This window comes from Epinephelus fuscoguttatus, linkage group LG16 (assembly GCF_011397635.1).
Source record: "Epinephelus fuscoguttatus linkage group LG16, E.fuscoguttatus.final_Chr_v1".
Classification (NCBI taxonomy): Eukaryota; Metazoa; Chordata; class Actinopteri; order Perciformes; family Serranidae; genus Epinephelus; species Epinephelus fuscoguttatus.
The window spans coordinates 23,257,178-23,272,493 of NC_064767.1; the positions used below are offsets into that span (position 1 = coordinate 23,257,178).

General features: G+C 40.0%; 1 protein-coding gene across 1 annotated transcript in view; it reads left to right on the forward strand.

Annotated features, from left to right (window-relative positions):
• Nucleotides 1–15,316, forward strand: part of hcrtr2 (hypocretin (orexin) receptor 2) — a 40,232-nt gene that overhangs the window by 21,943 nt on the left and 2,973 nt on the right. Inside the window, exons 2-3 of the mRNA XM_049600585.1 lie at nucleotides 2,569–2,747; nucleotides 5,941–6,184. Of these exons, the coding sequence (XP_049456542.1) occupies nucleotides 2,569–2,747; nucleotides 5,941–6,184 (423 nt within the window). The remainder of the gene's footprint in view (nucleotides 1–2,568; nucleotides 2,748–5,940; nucleotides 6,185–15,316) is intronic.

Here is a 15,316-nt window from a genome sequence, read left to right on the forward strand (position 1 = left end):
AACAAAACCAGTTGTATTTTTGCAAGACATTGCTGTGTTTGCTTTAGCTTTTAATGTCCAATTATAGGTGTTGTGTAGCAACCTATCAGCTTGTTTCCATCTGCTTTTTATGCTTCAAATGTGGGTGTTTTGTGGCAACCTGTTGGCGGAGATAGTGGCACAAAAAGCTATTATTTTTCACCAAGATGTTGCTGCTTTTCTTGCCAGGATTGTGCCCCCCAAATAGCCAAAATATGATCTTTTTCAAACCATAACCAAATGTTTTTTGTGCCTAAATTTAACCACATGTTAACCACAATATAGTTGTGTGATAGTGTGAGATAACATGTCCATGGTTTGCAGAAACATTCAATGCCAACATTTTCTCCTGGCGACTGTGCTGGCAGCATATGTGTTGCGGCACTTCAGCACTGTCTGCACTCTTCATAAGTGGGTTTTCCTCCCCTTGCTACTGCATAACAAGCGACATCTTGGCACGGTCAAATGGAACACAGCCCCTGAAAACAGCTATATGGGGGCTTTTAAATGCCATCCAGGGAAGTGATATCCTCTGAAGCATTTAGTACATACAGGAAGAGTGGTAGATGCTTAAGTGGAGGGCTTTCTTCCCCAAAGTGGGCCTCTTCTCTCCGTCTCTTGATCACTGGAACACCTGGGACCCACAGTGGTCTCTGTCGTCTGACTTGTTTGAACTCTCAGGCAGTAAAGTATTTTCCACTCTGCCCACCAGTAGTTCTCAATCCTGCAGCCACTTCAGTCACAGTGGTGCCCTCTCGGGAGCTGCTCACCAGCACTTTATCACAAGCCACCTAAAATACCTTTATAAAAATACTTTTCTTTTCAGAAGCGTGTATATTTCTCAGTGTAGGCATAGTTTTCCTGCCCACCATCCAGATTCTCTCTGTCATTTTAAACACTGACATTGCAGACAGGTTACGCCATGTATGAATGATTACTCAAGAATTTCAGAAACAACAGCTGTGCCCCAGTTGCACACTACATTTACTAAAATTATACATCATGTACTCATCTTCACAATTCTGTTTCTGCAGGAGAAAGCAAAGTACTTTACTGAAATTATAAAAAACACTACCAATTTCAGCTGTGTACACAGAAAAAAGAGAGGGCAAAATGCTTTTACAAACAGTTTTTCTTTGTCTATCCTTGAAACTATCCAGTTAGTTTATAACAACTTGGGTCTTATTGTATAGACCAAGTTTGTGAGATTGCTGAGATCCTATAGGGGAAACAGGCATTTATGCATAACTTAGAGAACAATTACTTACCATAGCAGGCGACATGGTTGTGCAGTGGTTGGCAATGTTGCCTCACAGCAACAGGATTCCTGGTCTGAACCCGGGATGGGAGCTCTGACCCTGGGGTGGTGGGGGAGCCCTTCTGTGCGGAGTTTGCATCCTCCCACAGTCCAAAGACACGCAGGTTAATTAGTGACTCTAAATTTGGCTGTAGGTGTGAATGTGAGTGTGAATGGTTCGGTTGTGTCTCTATGTGTCAGCCCTGTGATAGTCTGGTGACCTGTTCAGTGTGTACCCTGCCTCTTGCCCAATGTCAGCTGGGATAGGCTCCAGCCCCCTGCGACCCCCAACAGGATAACAGTTACTGAAAATGAATGATTGAACCTACCATAGTTGTGTTTCTTGCCCCATCGGACTTTGTTGTAGCTATTTTATTGTGTTCTGAGACCATCCAAATGGCATCCTCTGAGCTACAATTGAACACACTCAGTCATCTGATCAGTCTTTTTTAGAGCAGAAAGGGTCAGAAACAAAATGTAGTATTGAAGCTTAATATATTCTAAAAGAAATATGTATATTTAAACAACATACATTTAAACTGCAAACTTGTGATATGCAGACAAGCACTATTCACTGGGCACACCACTGAGCTACATTCTTAAATATTTTTCTGAGACCTTTAAAAATGATGCCAAATATGTAATTTATTTATAAATGTGCTGCAATCATCCAACCAGCAGGCATTAGGTACAGAGTAAACTGCATGTATTGTTGTTAAAAAAATTGTGGAGAAATTGTCATATCTAACCTTGAAGTCATAAAATCCACATATTCCCTTATTCTTCTTTTTCAAATTACTGTACATGACTTTTAAATTTGCTTAAAAAAAGCTGTGTGCTTCACCAGGCGAGCCAGTTAACATTTAAAGTACTGTCTTTATACCATGTGTGGTATATTAGACACAGTGGATGTATTTGACATTCTCTGATGGTGTTATGTAACTTTGAAACCATAATGTTCCAGTTCTGGGTGAGAGATGGACTGAGATATGTGATGCAGATTCTCCTCTGTGAATTAAAAAATCTGACAGTCTCAGGATGTAATTCACCTTTACACATTCAGTTTTAGTTGGCTTGTCTGAATGTCAGTTCCTGATAAATTAATTTGCCAATGGGAACAACAACGTAAACACTGATTCTTAATTCAAACTATGATTGACAGTGGTGGTTACCATTAAATACTCTGCACTTGTCTGATAAATGTTTGCTGTAATTGAGTCCTCAGGCGGTCTTTGATTTTGCATCATTTTCAGTTTGTTTTGCAGTTTGGAAAAACCGCCACATGCGCACTGTGACCAACTACTTCATAGTGAATCTCTCCTTCGCTGATGTCCTGGTCACCATCATCTGCCTGCCTGCGAGTCTCGTGGTAGACATCACAGAGACGTGGTTCTTTGGAAAGACTCTTTGCAAAATTGTGCCTTATTTGCAGGTAAGAGATCCACTTTGAAATCTGCTTTTTCAAACAGTATATTTGAAATCTTGATCTGATCTAAAACACTTGTGCGTAAATCAGTAAAGTAGGTGTGTGCAAAGGTGAGTGATTGTTACAATGCAACAAAGCAAACCAAACAAAGAAGGGGAGGAAGAGAAGGATAATGCAGGCAAGCTTTAAAGGCTTCCCAGCCCAGCAGCTCAGGTGAACCTCCTCTCACTGATGCCCTCCACTCCATCTGGCTTCTCCTCAAAGCTGGAGGTCAGGGGGGATCATCAGACAATACAAGACCTGTGTTTCTATTATTCTTACATTTTTTTTCTGTATTTATGAGGGAAAAATATATATCTATATTTTTTCAAATCCCATGGGACATGCACTGTGTGAGACCTTTGATGTTATCTCTTGGTGATTTAATGAGTGCCTTGGGCAAATCTTTTGCTTTCCACATTTTTTAAATTCCATTACATCCACCGTGCCAACACATCTGCCACAAACAAGCATCCATTTGATATCACACTGCAGGCTTCGACGATGTGTGCAGTACCTCAGTGTTGAAGGAGTGGAGTGAAATCCTACATTATACTGCACAAAGCCCACATCCTATACAACAACAAATCCTATTATCTTCAGTTCACACACCTGTATCAAACTGAGAACCTCCATCATATCACAAAGAATTGTGTGGTGTGCACAACATGATCTGGATGGATGCAGCTGTAAACAAAAACTTTAGAATTTATTCTGCTGCACTGGCTGCCAGCTTGCCAAACACATCACACCACATGGCACTGAATTCATTCATTCATTTTCCATAACTGCTTATCCTGTTATGGGTCGTGGGAGTGCTGGAGCCTATCCCAGCTGACATTGGGTGAGGGGCAGGGTACACCCTGGACTGTGACAGGGCAGCACTGCATTAGCAGCCTATTTAAAGTCCTTCATGGTTACATTCACTCTGCTGATGTGTTCTAATCACAGACTGTAACTTTTTCAGCTACAAAATTCACCAGGGCCATCTCATTCTATTTTCATTTTCCCCCCCAAATGAATTCCCACTTGGGAATTACTTCAGTTCTTCCTGTATTTCATGTGACATTTTGCAAGTTGTTTCCATGCTGCAGTGCTACATCACCTCAGGGGGGACAATACCCCAGAAGTGAAACTGTACTGCTACCTCCATCTGCAGCACAGTATGTTGTACACCCAATGACACAACTGATTCCTGAAAGAACTTGTGAAACGTTCCACAAAATCGTGTCATGAATAAATGCTGACTTTTTGAAACTGCAGTCACATAGTTTAGGTATTGGGTTTGCAATTGCAGGTAATCGAATTTTGTAGCAAACAGGAGGGATTGACTTAAGGCAGCACAAGAAAAATAAATTGCTAAAATAAGAATATATTTTCATATCTATTACTCAGCTTCTGGTACATTGAATTTATGGGGGAAAAAAGGTTGTTTTCCTTATATGTCTCCACAGTGAATGAATTATTCAAAGACTGAGAAAATTCTCAATAAATTAAGTCATGGGGGTCTGCATTAACAAAAGCAAAACTATATCAAAACATACATTCACAAACTCTCACACAACTTTGTGCAGTATAATCCAAGTCTTATTTATCCAGTCTTATGCTCACTTCCCAAACACATGCATTTTCACACCACTGAGCAGAGTTCAAAGACATGCCCTTGCCCAGGTGTAAAAATGCATTTGTTTGGGAAGCCTCCTTTCACTTCTATTCATCAAGAATTTTCTCCATTTTCAGCTTCTTTGTAAATGGACATCTGCTGCTTGTGATCACATTGTGCCTACATGTGATCAGATATCTGACCAGGACTGACAGAGCTGAACATTATCTTTTTAATCTGATATCTGCGGCGGATATAGTGCTGTCAGTTCATATGACCCTCTCAAAATGTGGACATGTGTCCCCAGCTTATATGTAACATATGATATCTGTATAAAATCACCAGGCTCATATTTAAATTCCTCTCCAAAGAAGGACAAGATCACAGTGTGCCTACAGAGTTGGCTGCTCTTGATTATCATATCCTACAGGCTTGTCCACTCCCAGTGGTTTCTGTGTTCACCTCACGTTCAGTGTACTCAGCCTTTAAGGTCACCACCAATTTCGAGGCTATCATACAAGCCCAAAGTACCTGCCAATGTTCGATTAATTTTCTGTCCAGCAGAGGACAATTATGTGAGGATTTCTCCCTTTCTGCTGACAAGGCACTGTTTTCTCACCTCTTTTTCAGACCTTTCAAATGAAGGAAATTAGTCGGCAAAGGTGATTTACTTCACCTCTGACATCCTTAAGCTGAACATGTCAAATGCTGGGGCTGAGTGCTTATTTCCCACAGGACTTGAACTCACCAAATCCCACAGATTTTTATCTCCCACATGAAATTGGTGGCGCCTCTGTGAACCAATTGTACTCATTGAAATTCCGGTAGACACCACGCTGAAATGGGATGACAGCATCACCAGAATAGTCAGTTTTTACATGTAACTGAAATCTCATTTCATCTGGTATGGCTTCCTTCTCCAAAATCTCGTTAAGAACAAGGCAGGTTTGTGATTCAGATAATGATGAGAGCAGACTGCTCTCCATCAAGGAGACAAAGAAGATTGTCTGTGATCCCCACCTGCCCTATCACGGTTTGATCAGCATAATGCCACTACAGTTCGGATACACTGAAATAATTCAGCATGTTCTTGACCTCCACAGGGGATCAATCCTGTATTGTGAAAGCAAGTGCAGCCATTGTATTTTGGTGATTGTGAGTGATTGATATTCTGACTCCTTTGTAATGAAAAAAAAACAAACCTTGATTAAATCAGTCATTGTGGTGCTCCATATCCCCCTGATGCCTCCGGTCAAGGTTAGACTCATCATGTTGACAAATAGATGAAGGATGTTTTGGCAGCGAGGCTTTTTAATTCTGAATATCTGTTTGAACTTATTCTTATTGCAGACAAAACGTGTGATGATTAAAAGCCTTAAAAACAGACATTTTAGATCTGCCTAACCTTTACCATGGAAAGCAAATCGATTTAATCTTCCAAGAAACAAGAAATGTAATGCTTTGTCATCTCTCTGTTTATCTCTAAACACCCCAGGTCTAGAAAGTAATGAATAGATAGACTGGTTTCATCTGTATAACTGTTTTCTTTTTCTCCAGACCATCTCTGTTTCTGTATCAGTCCTAACACTGAGCTGCATCGCCCAGGACCGTTGGTATGCTATCTGCCACCCGCTGATGTTTAAGAGCACAGCCAAGAGGGCCCGCAAGAGTATTGTTGTCATCTGGGTTGTGTCGTGCATCATCATGATCCCTCAGGCCATTGTGATGGAGTGCAGCAGCCTGCTGCCTGAGCTCACAAACAAGACCAGCCTGTTCACAGTGTGCGATGAACACTGGGGAGGTTAGTTTGCACAAATCTCTCTCAAACATGACAGCAATTTGCCAAATCTCTCACTTGTTGCCAGATGCACGGGTTAAACTGAGATCAAATCACTAAATAAAAGACAAAAAAAAAAGAATGAATTTCAGTGAAATGTTTCTTTGGCAAAGGCACACAACCCTTTAGAGAGCAAATCAGTGAGCGAGGCTGGTGCCATTTAGCTGCCGTTTTAGAATTTTTAGAGCACATTTCACAGGGTTTGAAAGGATTAATAAAGTATGATGAACGACTTGCTGAGTCCAGATAAGCAAGTCTATGACTAAGGGAAAGAACTGTGCAAGAGAAAAAGCTTTTCAACCACCTCACCTTCGTTAGGTTACAGTAATTGAGGCAAGCTATTGATTAAAAAGCTATAAAACACTGATTGCTTACTTTACTGACACAGGAAGGTTAATGAAAAGCTTACAGGGATAACTGAATACATTGTAACTGTCAAACAAGTTTAGTGCCCTTAGTCGACTCTTTGAGTTTATGAAACACTACATTTATGTACCCGTGCAGAGAGAAGGTCGGGTGGGTGGTGAATACGCAAAGTGTCGACTGTGACGCAGAACCTCAGGTTTGCACCCAGACTCCTGTCTGTCGGTACATTTAGGCAACAAAAGCACTCTGGTTAAGCTCAGAGAAAGATCATGATTACAGTCAAATGTTAATTTAATGTTTATAATAAAAATTACAATGCTGTTGTCATTACAAGTGAATACTGTGTTGCAGGAGTTGAGAATGTTTTACATTCACTATCATCATTTTTGGGATTTACCAAATATGTTAGAAGCATTTCCTCATTATGTTAACAGAAAACTTAATTTGCTTGGCATTATGTTTCCCTCAAAAACGTTTTTCCTGTTTCAGATTAGTCATATATTATTAATTAATTTCTAGGAGACAGGGCATGACCGAAAACACAAGAGCAAACGTGTAAGGAATGGATCAAACAGTGCGCCTGTTGTAAGCTACAAACATATTAGCAGGCCAAGCTAACTAGTTTACTACTTATATTTCAATAAGGAGAGGCTAATTAATTCATCCACTGTCAAACAGCCAAAAATATGGATTTATTTCCTAAAATAAGTTTTGAATTGAACTATGAATGATCATCAGAGGAAGATGAGGGAGAGGAGAAGCTGAATCCATCTGAGCACACATCCAGGTTTGTCAGTGTTTCATCAGCGGAGCTCAATGACTTGGAGAAAAGCAACATACTGTCAGATCAGAAGGCAGAGTCAGATGTGCCTGTGAAGCGACAGTCCACCATGCAGTCACCAGAGACTTATTTCACCGGCTGCACAATTAATGGAAATGTGCAGATAAATGTGTATAAAGAGTAAGTGCCTGGCGCACCATGTCTGCGTTACATAGCAATGGTGACAGCAGAGTCCTGAGGGAACTATTTTTGTTGGCGGAAGACAAATAAAATGCTTAAATTATCTATTTTGTCCTCATTTTTCAACATTTCTTAATCAGCCTTGCTTATTTAACTGTTGAACTGTTGTATAAAAGCAATATCACACGAGAGGGAGTGATGTTGTACTGTGATATCGTCACGGCTGTAATTGTCTTCGGCCACGACCGAATCACAGCCGTGACGATATCACAGTACAACATCACTCCCTCTCGTGTGATATTGCTTAAATATACAGAATATAAGTGTACAGATGAACAGGTGATTTGTGCTCATTAAGTTTTAACAGTCTTCGTTGCTTGGATATTTTATGATTGAGGGACATCTGAGCGACAGCAGGATAAATCCCCCCATGGAGTCTAGACAATGGTGGTGGTGGTGGCTGATGACTCTGAGGCTGCTGACTGCTGAGGTGGATGAGGTTGATGAATCTGTAAAGACTAGGTGGTGATGAGGAGGTGGAGGGCGTGCAGCAAGACAGAACTACGGCAGAGAACAGACCACGTTTAAATTGAGGAGCACTAAGATGATAGGCTGACAGAGAAGGTGTGTCGCTGTGCTATCGGTTGATTGTTAATCAGCTGATGACTCAGTTGATAGACCCAGGCAATGACACCTAGAGATAGTAAGTGAGCATACGTGCAAGGAGTAAATGGCAGGGTGAGAAAGAAACTTACAGTCTGAGCATGAAAATATTGTCTTCCTGACTTAACTTTCACTAGAGCTTTTCACTAAGTGATGTTTGATACCGTTTTTTAAACTTATAACATGACAACAAAGACTTGTGTTTTCTTGGTTGGCAGCAGAGAACAGCAGATTGTAGCAAACATTATCAGCAAGACAGAACGAGAAAGCGTAGCTGGTGCTGGTGTATCATAACTGGGGAAAATGAGCACTGAAACAGTTTGAAATATTCAGAATCGTTGTGTATGCATAAAGTGGTAGTTTTCAAAACACTGCCGCTGAGAACTGCATGTTCCTGGTGGGACCTCATAAAGCTAAAGCACACTGTGAAGATGTCTGAGGCAAAATCCTGTTTAAATCCAATATTCTAATACATAATCTTCTCTGTCAGTTCAACCAACAATGATGAATGATCTTGAAAAAGGTTTGGAGTCATAAGTGTTTATTAGACTCAGTGGGAGTAGCATTTCCTTGATACCATTGGTCAAACATTGTCATGGTTTAATTTGTTAAATATAACAGCTCAAAGTTTGATATAAAGTGTTCTTACAGAGAGTTAAGGGGTGGATGCTTGCTTGTAGCTGCCAAGTAATGTATCTTCTATGATTTAAGCTTAGGTTATTGTTAAAGGGATGAATTCATGCTGTCAAGCCAAAAATATGTGCTGATAAAATTGTTTGAGTCATACATCTTAAGAAATTAAGTCACAGTTTCTATGCATCATTCTTCAAAGGTATTTCTCACTGTAGGTAAGTGTTACATGTATTCAATTTTCAGTGTCGGGCCAAAATGTAAGAGCTGTTGAATTTACTTTACTCCTGTGTCTCCAGAGAGAAAGTGCGTGGTTGCGGTATCCTGCAGACATTGTTCAGTCTGTCATGGTGCATCCGCTTCTTCTTTTCCATTCACCTGTCCACCAGTTGCCTCCAATGAGTCAGCCTCCATTTAACTCAGCCATCTGCCTCCCTCGCTGCATCCCATCAGCTATCAGCCCCAGTATTTATACAGGGCAGTTCACACAGCCAGGGTTTTACAGATTGTCTGCGTAATCCTTGTGCCTCAGAGCTCTATCCATTCCTAGTCCTACTTGTTTGTTACCTGCATGAAATCTGTTTTTCTTTGCTGATTATGTCTAACAACCTGCTAGACTACCTGTTGTCAACATCCTGCTGTCAGTCTGATTAACATCCCTTCCTGCACCATTGCCTTTGGATGTTTTTGCCTGATTTGACTGCCTGCCAACTGTACTCCTGTTGAACGAATTTTGTACTCAGTTAATGCCTTTGACTTAACCAACCGTCACAGTGTCTAAAACTGGGTAGACACCAGTTGCTGCTCGATTTGTGACAGCTAGCGAGAAATGTATTCCCGCTAATCTTTGACCAGGAACATGTGGCTTGCATCTGATTTAAACTGCCAAGCACTAAAAACACATTTGATTTCTTAGGGGTGGATGCATGATTCAGAGAAGCTGATTTTTTAGCTCCTGAGAAATGCATCCCTTCCTCTCTCACACAAACAGAGCCAACAACTTCAAAAAGTCATTTACATTTAAACATTTCTGAGCTGAGGTCATCAGGGCCACACTTCATAATTGGGTAGGAGTCTGGCTAAATTATCTCCAGGGGCCCCACAAAGGTCTATGGTCAGTCAAATTAAATGGCTTTAGCTCTTGAAGCACTATAACTACACACATAAACTTGTTAAAAAGCAAAACTTTCAAGGTCTTTGGTGAATGTGTCAAACAGCACACTATTTATTATAATGCCTAAATAACTGCTAATGCAACCATACACTTTTTTCTTTAATTGGAGCAGATTTATTTGTGCGGCAATAAAACACATAATGAAGGAAATAATTACAGTGTATAGCTCTCTGCTGATAGAAGGAGGCAAAATAAATGAGAATGTGAAGTGGGTCTGTTAGCTATGGTGGAGTCATGGGCCCTGATCACAGAGAAAGCATTTTAGCATCTGGAGGTGTCTGTTTTTTGTTTTTCATGAGAATTAAGCTTATCGCTCGCTGTCTTTGCATTGCTACACGCCCAGCATTTCTGTGCTCTAGGTGCCTGGCATTCTTGCCAGAGCACCCTGAACTCAGCAAGTTGAAAAAAATTCAACTCAGAGCAGAAAAGCATACCCCGTCATCTCCACTTTTTCCCATTGTCCAATCTGATGATTAGAGACTGTGGTGGTCACGACAACAAGTTTACAGTGGTAATCAACGGAGGAGAAACTGGTGATAGCGTTTGCTGGATACTCAGAGCTATACAACTTTACAAACCACATTTACTACAGTCTCAATGAAAACTAGCAAGCCTTGAAGCATATAAGTGCAGTACTTGAAACAGCCATCATGGAGGCAAAGCTGGACCAACTGGTGGTACTCCTTGTGATTCACCCTCTTTTTTAGAGTCTCGTGTACCCACACAGATCTCCCTTTCCCTGTGCCCAAACTTTTTGCTGACAACTTCTCATCCTCAACCCAGAGCTGCAGCAAAACCCCTCTGCCTGTCCATTTTAGGAACTCAATACTGATTACTGGGAAATAAATAAAGATTAACATCAAAAATCAAAGAGAAAATGGTAGATTGATTACATGGGAAGATTAGGGTAAGGGGATAATGGGGTGGTTGCGTGGCAACAATAAATAGGCACAGCAAGAGTTTTTTTACAGTGACATTCAATTTAAAAAAAAAACAAAAAAACAACAAGGTAATGCATCTTGTGTTTTGCAACCTGCAAAATGTTTTCTGTCTGTTCGGGGCCTTAATCTTCATCACTCTTTTAGACTGAAAGAAAATAATCAAACAAGATTATAGACCAGAAACTATTTTATGATGAAATCACTCCAGCAGCAATGCAGAGATCTGCGACTTAAAAGGAATGTGCAGCAGGGGTGAGAGCTGGGGTACAATGCCCCCCTCCCTATATCCCACTCCCCTACTTCCTACAAAGCTGGAGATGATGTCCAGCGTGACATGGTATCTGCTAAGAACAGCCTGGAGTCATGTACTTTCAACATGAACTCAGTTTTGGAGGATGAAAAGCTTGCTGGCACGATCAGTGATGACGACAAGCAGAGGATTTTCTTGCTCAGACCATCTCCATCTGTAAACTCAACCTTCATTTTCATCTCAGCTACGCATCTGTAATGTTTTGCAGCTGCATATTGCAAGACTGTGATGCTATTGCATTTACATAATCTGTCCTTAGGCACATCGGCTTGTAATTGTATCACTAATGTGATCAGGTCTATCATGATATTATCACCATGATCATTGTTAGTATTATACTGCACTTATCTTATCTCCTGCATGCAGCATGCAGGTTCATTACAGCAAATGACACAAGTGATTTACACAAGTGTTGCTGATTTATAGGGCAGGGACATTATGCTTATATCCTGATTTGATACAATCATAATACTTGGGGTCTAAATAGATATTCACTGGGATTTTTACGTATTGCAGTTGTACCAGTATTGCAATTTGATATTGTGATTTATTGTGATTTTGCAAAAAAGCGTCATTATACACTTCAAGAGACTGTAAATCATGAGACATCAAAAAACAATGCACATCACATGTTTTTAAGTATTTGTCTGCCTTTTTCTGCTTTTTTCCTTTGTCTTCCTGAAATATATTTGACACGTTTCTCAGAGATTACAACAATAAAAGCAGATGACTTCATTCCATCATTAGACTAATATGAAGTAATTAAATTTGAATTATACTGATTTAGGCATAAAAATGAAAGACAGAATGAAAGAAACAAGATATTTAGGTGTAGGATGGTGAAAGTGCAAAGGTGTAGATGTATAGTTAAAAGCATTTGCACCCAATTAAAACAAGATCAGTCCTAAGGCATTTAAACAGCCATAAAGGTGGCAGAGTGTCCAAGTTTAAGGTCCTTTGCAGATGAATCCATGTATAAAGAGCACTGTGAGTGAATGACATTTTTCTTAGTTCAGTTCTGACTAAGAGAGTGTGAAGCAACAACCTATTCTGTGAGCGAGTACCAAAATTATTTGAGGTCAGACTTAAAACGGATGAAATATTAGGTGGAAGCGTCTGCATCAAAGCTTTAGAAATGAACAAATACCAATGCTGTTCCCACAGATGTGGCCAGCCAACCTTTTGGCAAAGGTGGCAGTGATGGGTGCTGTAAGAATCACCTGCTTTGAACCTGAGGGCTGAGTGGTAGACAGCATTCAGTGATTTCAGTGTAGAGGCAGCAGCTTTTAGCGTATGAAACACCCCCATAATCCAAAACAGACAAAAGATAAAATTCTACAATTGTATTTCTATGTACGAAAGGGAAACAGTTCTTATTTGTGTACAGAAAGCCAAGTATTGTCCTCAATTTGGCAGTCAGAATTTCAATATAGTGCTTAAAATTAAGACTGTCGTCCAGCCAGGTACCAAGGTTTTTATACTGCTGGACTCTCTCAATGGATGTGCCCTTTGCAGAATGAATATTGATAGATTCAGAATGAGTAGCCATATGAAAGTGAACTGACAAGAGCACAAAAGTCGGAAACTCAATGAAAATCTTCAAAGTATCATATTGAAGGTTATTACTAAGGCTGACTCACTTACTTGGGGAATTCAAATTAGGAGTTTTGCTATTTCTCGCCACCAGCTTGTTCGTATCCAAACCTTATGTGCCACCGAGACCCAGTCTCACTCCAAAGTTGTCGAAATCCGGTGCTCGGGCAGTGACTTGAGGCATCAGAAACCAACGAAAAAAGGGCGTCCTTTAATAACAGCATGATGAAATGAAATGAAATAAACAGCACCTGGCGGCACCAGGGGGAAAGTTAAGGTGGCAAAGGTCCAATTGGGGCAGCAGGAGGGGTGGTGGATGGGTCCAACAAGTGCTCTCTTATTACCCCTATACTGAAATCCCTTCATTCACTTCCTGTTGAGTTTAAAATGCAGTTCAAAATTCTCATTCCTAGGTACAGAGCATTACATGGTCAGGCTGTAGCTGAACTACCTCACCCATATTCTTCAGCTCGCTCTCCAACCAAAAATGCTACATTCATTGTCTGTCCCTCACACTCACCTCAAGACACGTGGTGATCGAGCTTTTGTAGCACATACATTTTGGAATCATCTGCCTGCTCCTTTACGATCTGCTGACTCTGTGGTTTCTTTTAAAAGCCAGCTGAAGACTCACCTATTCAGACAGTCGTTTGGGTAACTTGTATGTACCAGAGCTGTGTATTTTCAAAGACTGTGTGTTGTTGTTGTGTAGTGTGAATTCCTATTTTTTGTTGTGTGTGTGCGCAAATAGTTTTGCTGGTTGTGCACTTTTCATGATGTGGCTCATGTAGTCACTTCGTCTCTACGATTTATTTATTTCTTGCACTTTGTGACCTATGTCTGCAAAAAGCGCTTTGCAGATAAATTTTACTTACTCATTTACCAACTGTATAACTTACTTATGTATGTATAGTGTGTAACTGCTTCACCCACTTCACATACAGGTGAATTAGTTACACAGTACTGAATACAAGAGTCCTGGTGGCACATAATGGTTAGAGACGAGCAAGTTGGTGGTGAGGAATAGCAAAACTCCTCATCTGAATTCCTCCAGTAAGTCAGTCAGCCTTAGTAATAACCTTCAATATGATATTGGAGATTTTCATTGAGTTTCTGACTTTTGTGCTCTTGTCAGTTCACTTTTATATGGCTACTCATATTGAATCTTTCAATATTCATTCTGCAAATGGCACATCCATAGAGAGAGTCCAACAGTATAAATACCTTGGTACCTGGCTGAACGACAACCTTAATTTGAAGCACCATATTGGTATTCTGACTGCCAAACTGAAAACAATACTTGGCTTTCTGTACACAAATAAGAACTGTTTTCCTTTTGCACATAACAATACAACTGTAGACTCTGTATTTTTGCTTCTGCATGCTGTCTATCACTAGTACAAATTTATTTGCTTGGCTATCTATTTGGATTGTAAAGCAACTGCAGGTTCAGGTTTGTTTGCCACTTCATGTTGGAACATGCAGCCTCTGACACTGGAGTCAGCTCAAGTCAAGTTCTTCTAATTTGCTTGTACCGTGATTCTGATTGTATGACTATCAAATTTGAAAAAGTGTTTTTGTATAATTTACTGTAATTAATTACTCAAGGAGCAAATTTTTCACTTGACCAGAAAACTCAAGTTGGTTCCTCAGTTCATTTATCTTGTAATTTATCTTTTGTTGTATCAAGGTGATTACAGTACATCAAGTGACCGATGAGGACACCACAACAAAAGTGTTTTGTGGTGTAGAGGAAGCCATTTTAATAGATTTTTAGAGGCACATAGCAGCAAGAAAAGGATGCAATTTGCAAAGACATTTTTCTGGCCCAGAATGAAAAGGGAATGTGAATGTGCAAGGTTATATTTGGCAAACAATCCTAAAACAAAATTACTGTTATCTGTGTTACTTTATTATTCCTGCTGAAGAGTTTTGATTCCATGCTTCCATGCATTATGCTTTTGTTGGAGAGCTTTTCAGTCACACAGACTGAAAGTTTACCGTCATCATTATGCACATGAGTGATGACATTTTGTTTGCACTTTTCATGATGTGGCACCTCAGATGAACCGACTGTGTCAGACTTGCTGGGGCTTTGACATCTTTACCCTTTTAGTTCAATACCAGTTCACAGCTCTGTCATACAGCTCTATAGACGGTCAAAATACTGCGTATTGAAATCAAAAGAAACATGACATAACGTTGTGAAACACACACAGACATAAAACTGTAATTAAGCATCACACAAAATTAATGATTTTTTTTTAAATTATTTATTTTGAGACCCTAATGGCATGTTGTAAACTGGTTAACTGGTTAACTTTCCACTTCAGAGTTAATTCTTGACAGGTTGTAAGGAACACCTCTGCTGAATAATGCATCCATAATATAACTTTATGTCTGAAAATGTAAAAATCAGATGGTTTGATCTACACATATTTTGGGTGATTTTGGCTCA